At 30.0% G+C, this 21,909-nt stretch overlaps 1 protein-coding gene across 2 annotated transcripts in view; it reads right to left on the reverse strand.

Annotated features, from left to right (window-relative positions):
• The window catches only part of LOC111624571 (ATP-dependent RNA helicase DDX42-like), a 62,261-nt gene that overhangs the window by 30,621 nt on the left and 9,731 nt on the right, over nt 1-21,909 (reverse strand). For both annotated transcript variants that reach the window (XM_023367462.1, XM_023367463.1), the window contains exons 2-4: nt 12,726-12,882; nt 12,564-12,607; nt 2,424-2,577 (exon numbers count right to left, since the gene is read on the reverse strand). In XM_023367462.1, the coding sequence (XP_023223230.1) occupies nt 2,424-2,577; nt 12,564-12,607; nt 12,726-12,882 (355 nt within the window). The remainder of the gene's footprint in view (nt 1-2,423; nt 2,578-12,563; nt 12,608-12,725; nt 12,883-21,909) is intronic.

The raw sequence follows: 21,909 nt of genomic DNA on the forward strand, positions 1-21,909 counted from the left end.
TCATTACTATGGCTATCAGTTATATGTTCCTTAAAATAACTGGCAGCATTTTCTGGCTTAATTTTTAACTCATTAAAATGTAATTTAATAAATACAAAACACTATTATTATTATATTTAATATGTACAAATCATTGACACATGCATTGACAATAAAGTCTAGTCCCACTTGCAGAGAAAACTATAGGAAAAATAGAAAAGCTTTCCATCACAGAAACATCACAGAAAAGCATAGTTCCCACTTGTAGAAAAATTGCAATGAAAAACAAAAAAATAATTCCTTTCACATGTTAACTTTATTTTCTGAAGAAATGTTGTTGAAAACAGAAATTCAAAGAATGTCTACTATTAGTGCCATTGGAATGATGTCAGAGTTACAAAATAGATATCTATACTAATATTATAAAGAGGTAATGAATGTATGTATGTATGTATGTATGTATGTTTCTTTGCAGCAGGTAATCTCCGAAACCACTCATCCGATTTCAAAAATTCTTTCATCAATATTTAGAATGGAACCTCAGGGTGGACATAGGCTGTATATTATTCCGATAAACATTCATATAAATTAAAATATATAATCTAGGTTAAGGCTTTTATGTCCAACAGATGGCGGTACAAATACGACGCCCTAAGTTTGCGTTTCTATGAGGCATTATGCTTTTCTGTGAAAATGAACTAAAGCAGATCATCTTCTATCTATCTATATAAATAAAAATGTAATGTTCATTTGTTCCTACCGACTCCTTTGAAATTTTCACACAACGTTGCATTCGAATATGCACGTCTTTTTATATAACATACGTGTCGAAATTCCCCCCACTGAAGGGAGATGGTTAGGATTAAGGCTTACCGTAAAGAACTCTGCTTCTATTTATACTATTTTACATGCGGTTTTTTTGCGTTTTTGATTGCGTTTAATTGGGGAAGTGTTATACATTTATAATAGATACATTTTGAGCCACAACAACGCGTGGCGGGGTCTGCTAGTAGTATAATAAACAACAAATAATTTGCTCTTGATTATATGTGAGCATACAAAATGTGAGATTTTGTATGCTCAACAAATAATTTGCTGAGTATACAAAATCTCACATTTTGACTCCTAATCCTTTGCAAATCTTTTTAAAAGTTAAATATTAATAGCTTTCTAATATACAGAACTATATATTTATGCTTTGTTATAAGCATTTAACATTTTATATAGTTTTATTATATCTGCCATGTTAATCTATTAAAGTCACAACTTACCTCACTTTCTATTTGATATTAATTTTGCTTCAATTTGTAATGGAAAAGTTAAAAATTTTAAATTCAATTTCCTGGACTTTTTCCATGCTATGGAAATGAAAAATTTTTCTATTTTTGTATTATTTTCTTATAGTATTTTTCTACAAATAAACTCAGACCTTTACAATTTTGTACAGTATTTTTGCAAACTGTCCAGCATGTCGGTCTATCAGGGGAGACCATGAAATAGATATTTCCATAAGGTAAAAACTATCATGTCAGTTTATGTGAGGTTATACATCCCTCTCTAGAGGATGCATTAAAAAACAAATGAGTTATGTCACAAAAACTAACAAGTTTTTATCTAAAACTATGAACCTGTCAGCATTACATCAAAATACTACAATTTTATGTTTAATTTTCTCATTTTGTCTTCTTTTTAATTGTGTAAAATACTCATACAATGCCAAAAGTGCTCATGTTTATTATAATTTGATTCAGAAATGCAAAACTAAAGATATTAAATTTCAGAAACTGGCTGTAAATTAACTCAACTTATTAACATCCACTTTGTGTGAAATTTGAGAGGAAGGTGTTATTTTTAAGGTCAAGGTAAAATGTCAGTGCAGCCCACACTAGCTTACTACTACTGTCAATAAGTCGCTGATTGTTTTATTGTCTTGTAAACAAAAATGCTCTTCGTGATTTTAAGTTGGTCAAATTATAATGTTATTATTTTATTGTAATGGGAAGAATGTTTTCTTTAACATTTAATTAACAACTAATTTTGTTAAATCTGATTAATTTTATTTTTTAACAATTTAACAGTCAATCTACGTGTCAATCTACCCTGATTAGATGCAGCATGCTGGTCATTCTATGAAAATACAGTACTTTTATTCCTATTTGCTATTTTTTTATGCTATCAGATTCATCAGATTAATTAGCCAGACAGTGTATTCATTAAACAGATTCTGGAAAAAGCACTGAATTTAACTTAAATTTTTTTGAAGGAAAACTATATTAAATTTTTACTCCTGATTAAAGTAATGAAAAAATGAAAAATAGTTAGAATTTATATATTATGTAAACTGCTAAATTATTTTTCTGTTCTAATTTAGCTATGGAATTAGTTTGTTCATAGGAGATTAAACTAATTCTATATTTTCTTATAATATATATGCTATAAATTACCTTTGATTTAGGAGGTGCAATGGGATTTCCATCTTCATCATATTCTAATTCAATATCACTTTCTTCTTTCTCTACTCCAGCATTAGGATTTTCTTCCATATAACGATAATAAGATTCTTCATCATCTTCATTTTCAATATCATCTCTAATACCTCTAAAATAAAAAATGTTTCTTTAAATGTTTAACGATTTCTTTCTATTTAAATTTTACATATAACAACACTTCATAATTGCATAAATTAAATAAACTTGAATCTATTTAAAATGTTTAAACATTTTTTTCCTACTATTAGTTTATTTTAATAAAATTTCTAAATCTGTACAGTGAAGTTCATTGTCAACCATTGCCTTAAATTTATTGAAATTCCATAAACTATTGAAATTGCTTTTATGTTTAGTCATTAAATCAAAGCAATCCTAAATTATTACATGATCTAGAATAAGATAATAAAATTTAATTTTAAATTATTATTTTTCATCACACATTGCTTTCTCTTTGCTTTCACATGGAATTTTCATCCTCAAGCATTGTTTTTCATTCTTGAAATCTACTCTTTCAAAATTTTTTTCAATTTCTAATTTTTGTTGCAATTTGTTCTGTTTCTAATATATTTAGCAATAAGAATACTTTTATTAGCTAAATCTAAACTTATTTCTTGGAAAGCTTTACTTATTATGTTGACATTGTTCGACACATCATATCAAATAATTATAAAACAATAAAATTTAAAATTTGCCATATTCCTCAATAAGACAATTGATTCAAATTTCTTTTTTGCAAGCACTGATGCTACAATTCATTGTTGTGCATTTAAAAAACTCTATAGGCTTCAATTATTTTTTCAAACTGATATCTCAACAGTTTGATGAGTGCTTCTAGTCAACTGACCAATTGGGTATCACTTACAGCTTTCAAAATTAATCCTTAAACATATTGTTTTAAAATACGTATCATCATTGTGGAGATGACAAGAAACACATAACTATGTTGTAAAATGTCAAAAAGCAACAGAACTTTAACATAACATCTGCCTCATTCACCACTACATTCAAAGAATGTGAAAAATAGAAATAATGTGTTTTTATGCTTTTACATGTAAGGACACTATGCAACTTTCACACCATTATGCTTCCATGCATGTTGAAGCTGTTGACATCCTTGGCCTCTTAAATCACTTAGTTAAAGATTTTACTTTTGTAGAACTTTGGGACAGAAGATTGAACAAGTGCCCAAGCCTTTATCCCAGAGATGTTGCCAATAATTTGAGACAGATTTCTTTCATAAATTCTGCTATAAATGTAGTTTTTCTTTTGATTATATACATATTAATTTTTATTATTTATTTATCCTAAAACAAATATTTTTAATTTTTACAATAAACAAATAAGTTTGATAAAGCTAAGGCCCAGTTACGTTTTTCTGAAATAGAAATAAGAAAATTAATCTATTTTTTTTACAGCAACAAATAAAGTTTTCTCCTCAACATGGGTAAATAAATTGATACACTGGATAGTGTATCAATTTAAAAAATCATAATAGATTAATAATAAATTAAAGTGCTTAAAGAAGTGCCATAAATTTAAGTTGATACAACTAACTAGTTGCATTCAAATATTCAGAAAGAGTTGGGAGCTATGCACATTGAATAGTCATTGAAAGTGACATAAATCACTTAAGGATACAATCAACATTTCATACCACAAAATACTTAAAATAGGAGTAGTCCATTTTAGAGTACTTTGATCTAATAATTTTATTATATGTCAACTAGAAAACCAGGAAAATAAGAAAAATAAGTATATCTAGCAATACAATAGCACTTGCATTTGTATTTCCAAAAACTCTAATGATAGATTTTTTGATAATTGGTGTTCCTCCAGGAAGTCTTCCACTAGTGAACAAATCAGAATGGATGACAGGAGATTCCTTTATAAAAGTTATCAAGCATTTTCTCAAATACAGTTCTTCAAAAAAGGGAAAGCCCTGTCTTACTCCTATTAGATAATCATAAGAGTCATATCATTATTGAAACTATTCAATTTGCAAAGACAATGGTGTTATTGTGTTATTACAGTAATTTTCTCCTCACTGCTCATATCAGGTTCAGTTTTTAGATGTCAGTTTCTATAGTTCATTCAAGGCAAAATATGACAGTATACTTAATGACTGAATGTTGTCTAATTAAGGAAAAGCTGTTACTTATTACGAAATAGCAAATCTTATGAATCTAAGTTTTATGTCAGCATTTGCACCAAGAAAAATTTTGTCTTGGTTTTCCAAAACAGGAAATATAAAGGAATATATCTTTTTTATTGGAAAAACTTCACAGCTAATGAGTTCTTATTAGCATATGTTACTGACTGACCAGATCCAAATGCAAAGCCACAGTCTTCCCATGGTCAAACTGTTTCTTCACAATCATTAGGTAACTTCTACGGAGCCATTATGCTCTTCCACCATATCTGGTCAAAATTCATTTGCTTCTTGCAAACTAGAGAGAGAGAGAGGAAATCAGTAATAGTGACACCAAAAATAATTCAACCCTAACCAAAAGCTCAGCTAAGAAAACTGGTTGGCCAAGGAAAAAACTGGATGCACATGAATACTTACTGATATATTGAAAAGATAAAAACTGAAGAATGAACAAAGCAAAAAAGAAGTCAAATCAAGCCATCACACGTGGCCAATCAAAGCCACATGTTATGCAGAAAACAAAATTGAGAAACCTATTTGGTAATTGTATCACTGAACAGCAAATTTCAGACTTAGATAATACATCCAAAGATGATACAAGTGTGTCACTTCATGATATTTTTGAAGGCATGTCCTAATAAATCATTTCCTAAAGTAAAAGTGAATGATTTTCTACTTGTTAAGTTTTTAATAAAAGAAAAAGTGTCATTCACTATGTAAAGTAGCTGTTGAAATAAGAGAAGTAAACAGTGAAGTCAAGATTAATTTTTTAATCAAATGAAGTAATTTTTGGAAATTCTTTTATCCAGAAAAGGTAGATGAAGCTTGGATCAGCATCAGTGATATTGTTTCAAAACTAAATGAACCAGAAATAGAAAATACACTGCAAGAAGTATCCTTGCTGTCCTTTTCTGAAGATTTGTCAGGTTACTGATTTCTGAAGGCTAATTTGCATGTCATTAAAATATTTCATTTTTTGTTTATTTTTCAAATTAACATTTTTGTATGATTGTATTATCTAAAGGCATTAAAATATTTTATTTACACTGTACTTTAAGTTTTATTGTCTGTCCAAATAGCCCCAACAGCTGTCCCATTATACCTATGTAAGGGGGCTAATGGTACAGTACATTCTTAACCTTTTACTTTATATAGATAGTTTCTATACATTTTCAGTTACGGCTAGCACATTCACTAAAATATATTTTAAGGGCAAAAGGAACATGTTTGTGAAATGACAGCCAGTAGTCAAATTGAACAATTTTTTCATTTTTTTTATGGCTACAAAAGTTAAATTGTGCAATTATCCCAGTCTTCTCTACTTAAATATCGTATAAAAATATAATCTATAAAAAATAATTATCTAATAAAAATTAAAAGGCAAAGGAAAAAACTTTTAAGTTAAATACTGTATTGGTCTGAATACTAGTTGATGTTTTTTCCCAGTTTTGAAAAAATAAAATAAATAAATAAATAAAAAACACTCTTGACCTACATTATATATATTAGAGTCCAATTAAAGATTTTCTCAATTTTGATAACTGTAGTACACATTGTACAGAATTAAATTAACATCAAAATTTGGTACATCAATTTTTTAGTGATGCTAAATGTTAGCTAAGTTGTGATCTGTCATGCTGCAGCCTGCAAACTATGTGCAAGAATTAAGTGTTTGGCACAAATGTAAATACCCTATTTTTTTTATTATATTCAATAGAATCAGTCAGTTTTGGTAACTTTATTTTACTTCTAGGAGTCGCTACTAATTGAGCAATTGTCAAAAACTGGGAGAAAGGTTGTTGAAAATTTACCACTAAATTTATTGTTGTAAAATGTAAATTTTATTTTGTATTCAATAAAATTACAGTCGACCCCCCCTATAACACTGTTGATAATTTCATTTTATATGAATTCCATATTGTATGAGTCACTTAGATTTTACAAATACATGTGCCGGACTGTGAATGGCTCACGTATTTGTAAAATCTAAGTGACTCGTACAACATGGAATTCATATAAAACAGAATTATCAACAGTGTTATGGGGGGTCAACCACTTTAGATATGCTTTGAATAAAGCCAGATGGGATGATGTGAAGGATTATTTAGAGAGATCTCTGACCATCTCTTATTCAGAAAATTCTACCGAAGCAAGAAACCAAATTAAGGGCGACATTGAGGTGATATGTAATGCATGTGAAATATATATACCAAAAAAGACGCCATCTAAGAGAAGTGTCCTTTGGTGGATATCTAATCTTGATAACCTATGAAGAACAACTACGAGACTCAGAAAAATTTATAAATGTTGCAGAGATAATGATATTAGAAACTCACATAAGGAAGTACATCTTCAGAGTCAAAAGACATACAAATAGGCAATTAAGGACAAGAAAAGACAAAGCTGGTGCGAATTTTGTACAAAAACATCGACTAACCCATGGGGTTTTATTACTAAAATGTGTTCTAACAAATTAAGGAAGACAAAGATTATAACTACTGACTACAATGGAAATGAGCCTGAAACTTTATTGCAAGCTATGACCTCCCAACTTGAGATCTTTTGTCCAGCAGATAACTTTGATAGTGATATGGATTGGCACAGACATTTGCGCTTGGAATTCACTGTCACACCTGAAAATCTTACGGAAGATGATCCGATGTTTACCATGGAAGAGGCTGACTATGTTTTTAACAGCAAGAGAAATGGCAAAGCCCCTGGTCCTGATGAAATCACAGCTGAAGTTGCCAAAAAACTTTGGACTATTATTCCACAACATCTGCTTAATATTTTCAACACTTGCCTGCACCATGCAATCTTCCCACAAGCATGGAAAATTGCAAAAGTTGTCCCTGTGCCCAAACCAGGGTCTTCTGATCATTCTAGACAATATCTCTTTTGCTTGTGTTAGGTAAAGTTTTAGAAAAGTTAGTAACAAACACACTAACATGGTTAATTGAACACAAAAGATTTTTAAGTGAGGAACAGTTTGGATTCCGTAGGCAAAAATCGGCTGAAGATGCTATTGAAACCGTGACTAAGACCATACAATCCTTATTAGAAAATCAAAAATATGTTCTTGAGGTCAGCCTTGATATATCGAAGGCTTTCGATAGTGCTTGGTGGCCCCTCATTAACATCAATTGTCCTTGAAACATCTTAAATTTAATACGGGACTATCTTCTCAATCACAAGGCCATATTTCAGTATCAACAACAACAAGTTAGCAAGGATATTACTCAGGGTTCCCCGCAGGATTCTGTCCTTGGACCTCTTTTATGGAATATTGTCTTTGATATTTTTTTACATCAGGATTTTGGCCAGATGCAAAGTTATGCTTATGCAGATGATGCACTACTGTCATTGGATGGTAGGTCAAGGGCAGACCTCGAGACTAGAGGCAATATCATGCTGCAAAATATATTTGATTGGGGTACTATGCATAAGTTACGTTTTAATACTCAAAAAACAAAAGGTATTGTTTTTAATAAATCTGGACAGCCTAACCTTTATAAAAGACCTCCACATATCAAAATGAATGGCAACACCATCAAGGTTGATCAAACTTTAAAATACTTGGGCGTAATGCTTGATTTCAGACTATACAGGGATTGTCACATCAATTATATCACCAGCCGCACAGGACTTATTTTTCAATCCTTTGCACAGATTGCTCGGAGAGAGTGGGGGCTTGTGGCACCTGCATTATCTATTATTTATGATGCAATATTTATCCCTATAATCACATATGCTTGCGGGTCTTGGGGTTGGGCATCACAAAAGATGCATCCCAGACGAAAATTGGTGTCATCCCAAAGACGTGCATTTCTACTTATTGCTAAGGCTTATCGCACTGTCAGCAATCAAAGTCTGCAAGTAATTACAAAAAAGCCCCCAATTGATCTAACTATTATGCAAAAAGCAAGGCTACAGCAGCTAAGATGGGGCAGGTCCATACAGTGCAGTTCACATACTATAACTCATGATGACAGTGAGTGGAATTTTCCCTATGGTAATACAATGTTCCCTGGCACTTCTGTAAACTGCACTTTCACCAATATACAATCTGCAGATTTTGAAATTTATACCGATAGATCAAAAATTAACAATGCAGTTGGCTGCAGCTTTGTAGTCTTTGCTAACAATTTAGTGATTTTCAGTCAGAATTCATGCCTAAGCAATTGTTGTACTGTATTTCAAGCAGAACTATTTGCAATTCGCTGTGCCATTGAATGGGCAAATATCAATCTTCCTGGAACAACCATTCATTTGTATACAGATTCACTTTCTGCCTACACTCTCTTAAAAAGCCTGAAATTATATCCAATTGCTTAAAATATTTGAAACCTTTTGTGGACAACAGACTATTTTTGCAATAACATGGGTTAGAGCCCATCAAAGTGTGGAAGGAAATGAAAGGGCGGATTGCCTAGCCAAACAGGCTGCAGAGAACACTGCTGCACCTTTTGAATATGATAAAATCAGTAAACAGACACTATGACAGCTGCTGTGGGAAGATACTCTTTGTAGGTGGCGGACAAATTGGGATCTTAACATTGAACATATTACTTATCAGTTTATTCCTAATATTGCACATTTTTTTACACTTAAATGGTATACACCTAACCATAATACCACACAGCTCTTGACAAACCATGGAAAATATGCGAGTTATCTCGTGAGATTTGCAAATAGAAATTCTAATCTGTGTCCTACATGTCTGGTAGAGGACAGCACTATACATTATATTTATGATTGCATAAAAATCAAACAAGAGAGATTAGAACTTTGACTTTTACTTGAGGAACATGGCATCACATGGCCTTGTCGGTTATCAGACATTTGGATCACTTGTGACATTTACAACACTTTTAAAAGACTAGCTAATAAAGTTAACTTTGTTACTCAACATGGTATCAATGCTTAGTTACTTTGGCATTCAACTTAACCTATTCATTTTGCAACCGACTTGTAATTATTAGCTATGTTAATTGATAGGTGTTTAAGATGTCTGTGATATTGTATTGTTTTGTAAGATATTCAGATTGATATTAGGCTTGTTATTCAATACTTTGCTTTCGCTTTGTCTAACATGTTCTTTGTTGTCGGTGATGGCTGATGGCATACATCCGAATAAATGCTGTTCTTTGTGCTAAATTAATTGTCTATATGCTCAACTTAATTATTTTGCCAGTCTTTTGGCCATACCGGATGGATTGATGGAGAGATATTTCATTCGACATATTTCATTTGATATGTTGGGTATTTTTTCTTTCCTCAACAACCTACTATGAATCACAATCCTTCGCACCACATATGTGCATACACATTCCTTAGACTTTCGAAGGAATTCCATAATTTGTGATATGATGGCTGATATGAACTTATGAAAATCTATGCTTGTGACTATTATTAGAAATACAAAACTATTATTCTACAAGTGCCTTGTGCTACATACACACCTGCCAGAAATTCAACCTGACAGCTGCTGAACTTTTGTCGGTTGAAATGCACTGCTTCATCTCATGCTTTTCTGCCTTAGTTTGGCTTTTCAAGGAGAATCAACAAAAACATTAGTGAACCCTGTTGGTTGAAATGAACTTGTGTGAAATTTGCCTACTTCTTCTGCAAGTAATGTAAATCAAGTCTCTACATGCATCCTGTGCATATTTCAGACATACCAAGAACTACAACTGGCAGCTAAAGGACTTCATCGGTTGATATGAACTTGGGTGAAATTTGCCTGCTCTTTCTGCAAGCAATGCAAATCAAGTAATTCCATGCATCCTGTGCATCTTTTAGATAAATCAGGTACTTCAATTACAGCTACAGGACTATGTTGGCTGATTTGGACTTAGATTATGGATGGAGATTATCATTGATTGAAGTGAAACTTTTGTGCAGCTTGCATTTTTGATGTAGTGTACTCTAACTTGTTTACTATATTTATTATTATTAATATTTGTCATTTTACTTAATGAAGTTAAATAATAATTAAACAGTAATTAATTTTGTTCTATTGTATAATATATTTATAATTTTATTAATTAATTCTGTATTACTTGCATAATATATACTGTATATGCTTGTTATGCATACTATGATTACTCATTTTATTATACATGTACTAAATGTTAATTGTGGGGACAAATTGTTTTCTACATTGAATATAAGATATACATATATACACACACACCATAATGCCTAAATATGTGTATCCTGTTAAAATATCTTATTCATTATTGATATAATATTTCATTAACAATTGTAGATCCAGTGACCCTTGTGTTATTGATGAAAAGTATCTACTTGTCTATTCTATTCATTATATTGTTGATAAATATATTATTTAGTTATGGTATTAATTATACATTTATTTAATCTGTATATGATATTTAATTATTACATATTATAACATGTGTTCTACATATTAAATGTATAAAAAATAATACAACTCAAGTAATAATAATATGGAATGCACCTTCTACCATTATTGAATATGTATATTTTCTTTAAATGCTGTTATTCATTTTGAAAATGATCATACTTTATTATTACCATCATTGTTTGTTTTTAAATAATTGCATGTTGGTTAATCTTAATCTATTCTGTGATTATTCTATATATTATTACTCTGTTATTGCTACTCTGTTACTGCTAATAACATAATGTAAATATATTGTCATTACTATATATGTACTTAATATAACCATTTCACATGACGTGATAAACAATATGAAAAATTACCTCTGTAAATAAGTTACCTCACTATTGTAATGTTGAATGTATTTATCCTTGTAAGAATTGTTTGTAAAATTATGTTGATGTATCCTTTACTCCCAGTAATGCTATTATGTGGAGCCTGGATATGCGTGTTCACACCTTAATAAAATAACGATTGATTGATTGATTGATTGTATATTTTTTATATTTTATAAAAAGAATGTTTCAGACACTTATGAAAAAATAAGACAAGCAAAATGAACAACAAAGTTTTTATTTCATTTTTGATACTCCTAAAACTGCAAGTATATTTTCCAGGATATATGTGAAAACCCTAGCATGATGTATATGCTGGGCAGCGTGCCCAGCATATACATCATCACTACCTGACATCATTTCAATTTTGCTCTAACTTTTATAAATTTCACTTTTATTGATGTAAAAAAAAAAAGCCCCCATTAAGTTATAATTTCTCACTTATAGATGTCCAATACATATATTTCTTTCTGTAAAACAAACTGTTTAAATACAATTTTCTGATAGACTAAGTAAGATTTAAATGCAGTTTGTAAAAATTTCTAAGAAAACAATCAAAAATTCATTTACATTTATTGATTTCTATTCTATTCTAACTTTTTGAAGTTTGAATTCAAAAAATTTTTATTTCTAACTAAAGAAAGAAATGTAATTGAACACAACTAATTTTTGTAATAGTTAGAACAACAATAGAATTATGAAAGATTGTTGGTGAAGACACAATTATAAAGGACTTTACGAAATGCTGTGTTATCAATAACTTGTACAGAACAGAGGCTGAACTTCAGGGAGCAGAAGATCATGATGACAATGAGAGTTCTGATGAAGATGAAAGAAATGAAGTATTGTTTTGATTATTTTTTTATTGTATTTTTATTTAATTGTTAATTTTTTGTATGCAAATAAAATAAATAATAAAAGATCAACTTATATTCAGGACTTTCAGGTCTTAACTTTTTTCAAAAAATAAGGATTCCAGAATTGGGAGTCAACTAATTGTGCAATCAAGATTGACTTAAATTCTGGCTAATACAGTATATGATAATTAATAATTTTTAATTAATTGATACGTATGATAATTCTTAAAAATAAATTATTAATCTATTATTATGATGGATTAAAACATTTTTATTTCATTTATTTCTGATTAGCAAGTTTACAAAATATTATAAAATACATTTACTTACTTTGTATCTTTACTTTTCTTGTTTTTATCAGTTTCTATTTCTTTCTAATAAAAATTATGCATTTCTGATTAGGGGAAAATGTTTAATTCTAAGATACTGAAAATAGCATTAAATATATTAACTAAATACTAAACAGTTATGAATAAACTTATGTAAATTTACCTCTAATCCTGCCATAAATGCATCTAAGGGATCTTCTTCACTATCAGATTCACGAGCTGGTTGTTTCTGAGCAGTTTCAAGAGAAGGACTTCCAGGAGCTGGAATATATTCTAAATTACCAGGATTTCCTTCATCTTCATCATCTTGTTCAAAATACCTATAAATATATATGTGAGAGGTCAGACTTGAAAAAAAACCCACAATTTTACTCAAAAATTTTCCGAAAGAAAATTCATTTTTCGTTTTGAAGAGGAAATTTATTTAAATCTCAAAAAAAAAAACTTTTTCAGTTTTATTACTGGAAGATGAGTGCATTTCTCTTCCCGGAGTCGTTTCCTTTCCAAGGGAACTCAGAATGTGTCACAGGGAACTACAACTAAAAATTCACTATTGGTGGAAAACAACAACGTGACTTGGAAATAAAGAGAACTTAAGGAACAGTGATGGGTTGAGAGTCCTCAAGAGTATTCCCTGTGAGCCAGCCGAAAGGATTTATCATCATCGCTCATCACCACGCGCTCCTCACGAATATCCTGTGTTCTCCAGGAACACCTATGAAGAACCAATGGATCTCAACTTCCAACAGACTTTAACCACCATCCAAGGCAACAGAGACATTCCCAAGGCTCCCTAACGACTCCATAGCCATCTGGAAATCAGCACACAGTGCTTCAGGTATTTATAACGACCTGTGATGTTATGTAAGCTCTCTCTCTCCAACTCGGCTCTTGTAAAGAAGCTTTAGGGTAAATACCCTTTTGTAGAATTAGTTTAATAAACGAATTTTGTTATTGTTAGAATTGTGTGGGGTGCACTTCCTCAAGCGGTCTCCATCCCGAGTCCAACCGCCCACAGATGTGACTGCTCACGCGTAAATGCGAATGTAATGGTCTCTGTGTCTATCCAGAAAACACAGTGGTGTCATTCCTGACAAAGTAGTCATTGCAGTCTTCGCTGATGCAATGTTAACCCTTCAGTCCTGTGGTGCCGAAGCATAGAGGGCACTTCGGCATTGTCACATATATATTTTTTAAATATGAGTTTATTATAATTATCCTTAATATGATTGTAATTTTAGGAATAAAAATTAAATATAAAAACAATTTTAAACTCAAAATTATTCTGAACTTTGTTTTAATAACACTTTGTTTTATAAAACAGTGGTGCCTCGAATAACGGACGCTGCAAACAACGGACTTCCTGTTTGGCCATTACGTGACTCGAGCAACAGACTGGCTGCAAACAACGGACTTTCCGTTCGGCAGTTATGTGAGGAGAACAACAGTCTTTCTGCGAACAAGTGTGAATGATGTTTCCACTCTTTTGCCGTTGCCAATGACAATCTGCTATTTTTAGGATATATTATTAGTATATCTGAAGTACAGAGCTCCTGTTGGGATTCGGCTTGCTCTCTTGTTTATTATGTACATCACCTCAGTGCAGGGTATTTACATTTATTCAAATGTTGTGCAAATCATGGCTTCTAAAAAGCCAGGGCTGTGGAGTCAGAGTCGGAGTCGTGGAGTTTTGGTGTTTTAGCCAGTCGGAGTCGTCAAAAAATCCGTCAACTCCGACTCCTTTTTACTTCCCAACTTGTAATGTATATAAAACGGAAAAGTATTGGAATCGTGTCAAATTTGACCCTCCAAGTTTTTTTTGCAAAGCTACACGTCTGGAGACCTGAACCCCGCAAAAAAGTCAATAAAAGGGGAAAAATTCGCACACGCATGTGTGTTGGCGTCTAATTTGTTTAATTTCTTTATTTTCTGTTCTGAGATATTAAACAATATCTCAGAATGGGTAAAGTTTAAGAAATGAAATGTGGCACTGTAGCTTGCGTATAAAGGGGCATTAATACTATTACATTTTGGTTCTTAATTAAAGGTCAACAGGGTGAAGACATAAAAGTGGTCATGTGTCATATCTCTTAATGAATATTTTATTCGTTATTAGTGTTCAATATAAATATAATAATAATAATAAAATAAAATTTGTCTCTATCCTCAAAGTAAGCTTTTTTTTTTCATTTTATAATAGTACAGTAAAACCCGTTAAGATGTTCTCGCCTAAGATGTTAGAATGTTTTAGTTCATGATTTAGTTCAATCACTTTGACGCTTAATAACTAACTGTTGTATTAAACCATCTGACTCCGATTCTGACCACTGACCACAGAAATTATTAGGCTTCAAACAGGGTGAACGAAATCATATCCCGCACATACAAGCTAACATCCACACATATAGAAAAAACCTCGAATCTTTTGTATATCTCGAAATTTCAAGGTGTCCCAAGTCCAAAAATGTAAAAATTTGGGAGGGGTCATTTTTTGACCGAGTGCCACACTTTCCCTGTTATAGGCCTATATAACAGCCTGAAAAGTAAAAATTATCAAATACATGTTTATATATTACTTAGCTTATAGCTTTGGAATAAAAAGTTTCTATGTTCTATCTTTATTAGAACTCTATTTATTGAATATTTTATTCTGAGGTAACATGATGACATCAGAATTTCGGGGTCCCTTTCAGTAACAAGTCCGCCCCTGATCGGAGTCAGATGGTAAGGAAAAGTCGGAGTCAGTAGATTTTTACGTGACTCCACAGCCCTGAAAAAACAGAAGGGTGATTTCAATTTAAACAAAGCAAGAAATCATCAGAAGAAGCGAAAGTTGACAAGGACTTCCTTGTCAAATGTGGAGAGGTTCAGGAGTTTACCAACACACACTATCCAAATACAGCTGGGGCCAACAGGATCAATGATCTCTACAATGACACCCTTACCCATCATTTTCGAAAAAGAGAAAAAACAGACCACCTTGGACATGCTTTTCAAGAAGACAGCTGCCAAAAGACAAAGGATGGAACAACAGGAGTTGACCATACAAACCCCGGTAGCCTCTCCTGAATCTGACTCCGATTAAAAAACAATAAAAAGAGACCTGTTGCAATGTGTAAAAAGTGTGTGTCTGTATGAAAGTGTGAAGAACGTGTTCCTCCACCTCCTGCTCACAACATCTGACTACCCGGCATAATTAGTGACTGCTCCATTTTCATTTTTTTTATGGTACAGTATGGTTATTTTATGCTGCGGAACAAATTAGATGTTTTAACATGTATTTCTATGGAAAAATGCATTTCATATAATGAACTTTTCACTTAACAGACATGCACCTGAAACAGATTAAGTATTTTATACAAGGTACCACTGTATATTTTTATCTTATACAGGGTGTCCCAAAAGTTTCCATATATAAAAGGTAAAATGTAACTTTATTCACAAAACATTAAAATGTCAGCATTAAGATTTGTGTCAGTGGACTGGCAGAGTAAGGCAACAAAACACATGGGTAATCTGTCAATGGGGTAACTTCTAGCAGGATTTCCTATGTGGAAACTGGATTCAGTTAGGTGTTAGACACATGAAGAAAACCCAGAACACTGCATGGTGTCAGCCCATTCATCAGGCATGAACCAACAACCAACTACCAGTGTTCAATGGTTTTATTTATTCAGTCACTGGTGGGCTTGATTTATGTCACTATATGGAGACTTTTGGGACACACTGTATTGTATATTTTATTATTTATTAAATTAATAAATGCAAACAGAATATCTTATGCTAACACAAATTTAAACTTCTTTTAGAAAAACAGCTTAGAAAGGCTATAGGAAAAGCTTAGAAAGTCAAGTAATATGAATAATTAAAAATCACACTAATATACCCTATTGTATCAATATATTCTTCAATACACAGTATACATACAGTATATTTTTCTTATATTAATTATTCATATATTTTTCTTATATTAATTATATATATATTTCTCTCATATTATCTTTAGCCAACTTTTTGAAACTAATAAAGTCATTTCTAAATCAACAGAATTTAAATTTTTAGCATAATAAAATTATGCATATTTCTGTAAAAGAAGTAATCATATAAGATGCATTCCATTTTCCAAAGGCATTTATTTTAAAAATAAAATTTTAGTACATTTCTAATCTAGTTTATAGAAAAATAATAATAGTGTAATTTTCATACAGTTAGTGTGTACAATGTATTTAAATACAAAAGCAAAGAATATTCAAGTACAAACAACAATATTGCAACAACTATGCATTTTATAAATAAAATTATACATTATATACTGTATATTTGCTGGCATATACTCTATTTTCAGACAGTATTTTTTGGAAAAAAAGTGTCTTGTATGCTGGCAAATACAGCAATTTTAAAATATCTTTCCATTAATATTAAATGTAATTTCTTATAAAACCTAGTTTTGATCTGCATTTAACAAAGTAGTTAACTCATTAGTAAATACCAGTATTTCCCAAGAGCTAAAAACTAACTTTAATTAAATATGAATGTTATAAAATCATTGTTTCTTCAACAAGTTAACTCTTCTAAGTTATTCAACAGTCAAATTAAGTCTGCAATTAATCAAATTATAAGTGAATGTGTATTATTTACAAAGAATACTATCAAATGTATAATATCCAAATCTTTACAATGCACTGTATCAAACCTATTAATTAAATATAGTCACTGACCTTAATTGATCTTATGTAAAATAAAAGATTTCATATAGGAAGTGTATTAACAGATAATCAAGCAATCAAATTAACTCTGTTAATTTAAAATATTTATAAAATTCTTTTTGAAATAATGGATTCCGATGTATATGTTCATTATCAAGTTTATGTGGATCACAGGAACTATATTTTACATTAAATGTATTTTAAATATTTTTTACTGATATTTTTAAAATTAAATATTAATTTTATTACCAACTTTAAAAGCTCCATTCTCATTAAAATTAGACAGAAAAAATACCACTAGTATCAAAAAGCTCCCAGAAATGCTCAGGGTAATGTAGCACAACAACTGAATAAGTAAAAATAAAATCATAGCATGTAGTAGCACTCTGGGAGTTATTGTTAAATTAAACATGTTAAACAAGGCTTTAGTTAGCGGTAAAAAAAAACTGAAGTGTACAAGTGATAAAAGCACTTCTGTGAAAAGTGGAAACATTCAAGCAGTGACGGCCATTCTGAGCCAAGAAGAGTAAGATGCTTTCCAGAGCTATGCTTTGAGATGATGTATAAGCACTAGCAAAAGTGTATTGTTGTTCAAGGTTACTTGTAATACTTTGAAAATCATGTTTAAATATCTTCATATGTAACTAATTTCAGAAATAAAAATATTTCTGGAAACTTTTTGATGCTACTAGTAAAACAAAATCTTTAATACTGTTTAGAAGAACAAATGGAAGTATTTTTAACCAGGATAAATATTTTCAAAATTCAGCATTCAATCATCATAGATATAAAATGAAAACAAAAATTAATTATTATTGATAATAGCTTCAAATAAATCAAACTGCCAAGATTTTTCCTCCCCAATTTCATATCACATGTCTAATGCTTAAGAAATCATAAAAGTTTAAAGAGGTTGATATCATATTTATCAACAAGTAATAAGTTGTTGCTAAGTTTCTTGGAAATCAAATGTATTTATTGAATTGAAACATTTTTTATCCCTACAGTCAAAGCCATTCTCAGCAAGCACAAATTAGCATTGAATACCACCATTATAAAATCAAACAAGAAATTTTAAAAAATCTTTAAAACTGAATAAATTATTATAAGTTAACTTAAATGAAAAAAATTTAAATTTAAAATAATTCTATTTGTATATGCCATTGAACATTGTTTATACATTTTTTAAGATAGTTGAGAAAATTATCATGTAAGCAAGAAAAATGTTCAAATAAAACCATTTTTGAATTTCTTTCAGAGTGAATATAGTCAAACAAAAGTATGGTGCAGCACAAATTAACATTGTACAACTGAATTTATATATGTAATTCTTGAAAAAAAAAAGTTTCAATTTACTACATTATAATGCATTTGAATAACATGTAAAAGGAAAAGTAAAACAGAGTGAAATTAAGTCATACACTTTTAAAAGATAATTCAAATTTGTTTTCTTTTTTCAAACTCCACAATCCAATCACAAGAATGAAGTGATTCTAAAAATTAGTTAACACAGTGAATAGTGAAAACAATAAAGAAACTGGGAAGTGATTTTAATTTGCATAACAAAATTGGTTCACACTATTTAACCTGGAAAGTGAAATTTTTCAATGTGTTAGATTGGAGGAGCAATTTGCTAAATAGGAAAATTTGTCAGAAATGGTTTTTTCTTTTTCACCTTTTTTAAAGTCATTTAAAATTTTTCTATTTTAAAGTAAATAATGCATAAGTGAGAAAAGTGCTGTAAGATAATGAAAAATATGACATATAAGTGTAAAATCATATAAATGAAAAACATATAATTAAAGTATTTTATAATGAAGAAAGTACTGTGCAGAAAATATTTAATGTAAAATTGTGAAAAACATATAACTAAGAAACATGAACAAGGTTTGACTATATATTAAAACTGAACTCTGTATATTTATGAAATTTAAAAGTTTAATGAAATTAATGTATAAAACTTAGGAATTAAATGTAAATACAAATGAAATGAAATAATTATTTATTGTGACATCATCACAATGCTAGGCTGCAGTTTTTAATCATATTTTTTTAAATTTATTTAATTTAAAATATATGCTTTCCACCTCAAATTAGTAATGTCTTGCTCCTGTTACATAATACTTTTCCTGTTACCAAGTCCCTGTACATCATACTTTTCCTGTTTGTAACAGAGTATGCCATTATCTATCTAACTCCTTACAGGGGAAAATTTTTTGAATTGAAATAACGTGACTACCAGTTTGTATTGTAAGTCCAGTTTTCATACAGTTAATTGGGGCCTCCTGCCTATTAGCTTTCCATATCTGGTCTCAAATTTCATCTACCTAACTCTGTTCTTGAGATTAAGGACAGACAGATATGTAAATTTATAGGTCTACAATTTTTTCAATTTGCAGCCCAAATAGAGATAATTCACATACAAATGTGTAAAAGTAAATTATGAGGAGCAACTTATGCAGAAACATGTATTAATCTAACATTGTGTTAATATATGAATCCAATAACAATATAATAAATGCATTTTGTTCCAATGAAATTTAATGACACCTTATTTCTCCTTTTACATAAACTTTTCATTGAATTGAATTTGACATACTTTACTTGACATAAAACAGAATATTAAAAAAAAAATTTTTTGATGTACTTTATCAGTAGATAATTATGTTGCTTTAAAGCTCACAAGGACATGTGGAAAGCTACATTAGCAAACTTTTATTAGTGAAACAATGTATATATATCTAAGGGTTACAAAATAAATAATCACCATCTAAATTTAAGAATTTGATATGAAATTTAATATATTTTAAATTTCATATAACTGTCATCTTTTGTCACAAATAATTATAAAATATCTCTCTCAAGAATGATAATGCTTGCCTTTAAAAAAGGAATATTGAAAAACTTATTAAAATAAGATTATTCTTTGTTTCCTTTTTAATAGAGTAGCAAAATTGTTATTCTACCAATATTTTAAGTAATATTCTTTAAAGCAATAATTTAACAGTACCAAAAAACCCATAATTTATTAATTTATCACGTTCTAATTTCTTATATCAATAAAATTATTCAATTATCAATTTTAAATTATTGTTTCTTTATGAATGCCATTTACTTGCTTTTTCTAACATAGTAATTCATTTTAACTTTCTACATATATAAATATATTTATTTACTTTTTAATTAAAAAATATACATGGATATATACACAATAGAAATAGAAATGTCCTCATTTTAAATATATAAAAGTTCCAAATTTAAGGATTCTCTACTATGTACATTTAAGCTAAATAAATATTATTCATAGGTACTGTACAGTACATATGCATATGTTTTCATATATCTAACAAGTAAGTGAATCGTGACAGATGAGTAAATTATGAGAACTAAGTATGAATGAAAGACCCATGGAAAATATTTGTCATCAACTGATTCCAGAGTTCAGTTTATACAAATATTTATAAATTCATATAAACCTGTAAGAAGATAATGCTCAGAATGTTTAGATAACAATTGATAACATATCTTCATAATTTGCAAAAGCTGCTGGTTTTTCCTTCATTTCAAGTAGACTTTTTATAGACTTACTTAAATTATTAATTCATCTGAATAGCTAATTATTAAAATTAATAATAAAATTACTTGCTTCATAAGTAGATTTAACTGAATTATGACACACATTTTTCTAATCATTCATTTCTGTTAGCCTAAATATAGTTTAGTAGAGAATTATAACTTTTGATTCAGTGTATCTGAACTTTTGATTCAGAGAATTATAACTTTTGATTCAGGTAATTGGAAGATTATTAAAAATAATAATCTTCCAATTACCATAATGAAATTCAGACTTTTTAATTAATTAGTTTTTATTTCATCTTATAAAATGTAGAATCATTAAACGCTATAGATTATTAGATTAATTAGACTATAGATTAATTTTTCAATTGACATTTTAAATAATCTATATATATATATATATATATATATAAAAACTAGCTTACCCGTCGCACATTGCTGCAATCCCAGAAGAAACAAAATTCAAGCAAACTCGTTATGATAAAATTAAATTTACATTTCATCATTTTTATTGAAACTTATTATTATTCATTTTCATCGGAAAAACATTTCAAAGTGTCGTTTCAATTTTATTTATTTATTGGAGTGCTTTGTGGATACACGATATTTTTTGTTTTCCGTCTGGTGTGTACACGAATAAATCAGAAGGTTTTCCGACGTGTGAGCTGGCCACATACAGTTGTCCATGCGAGAAGCACGGATTCTCCAAATTTAGCCCATACACTCGCAGCGATTGTCAGAAGTGCGATATTCCCCATTTTTATATACAGTAGAGCGTCGATTTTTCGAAAGTCAATCATCCGAAAGAATTCCAGTCGGCAAATTTAAATTTTCACTAGTGCTGTGGCGCTTCAATCTTTGGCTATGTCTTGGGCTACTCAAATATTTTACGTTTTTGATACTAAATTAACTTCTGAAGTATATTTTTTTTATTGTTTTTATATTTTTCAATATATTTATTTTGTTTGTACAAAATAAAAAAATAATTTTTAACGATACAATAGTCTTCGTTAGGCTTAACATCGACGAAAATTCAACGCGAAGCGACACGCAACGGAGAAAAAC

This window comes from Centruroides sculpturatus, unplaced genomic scaffold, assembly GCF_000671375.1.
Source record: "Centruroides sculpturatus isolate CEXI.00-Female unplaced genomic scaffold, Cexi_2.0 scaffold15, whole genome shotgun sequence".
NCBI classification, from domain to species: domain Eukaryota; kingdom Metazoa; phylum Arthropoda; class Arachnida; order Scorpiones; family Buthidae; genus Centruroides; species Centruroides sculpturatus.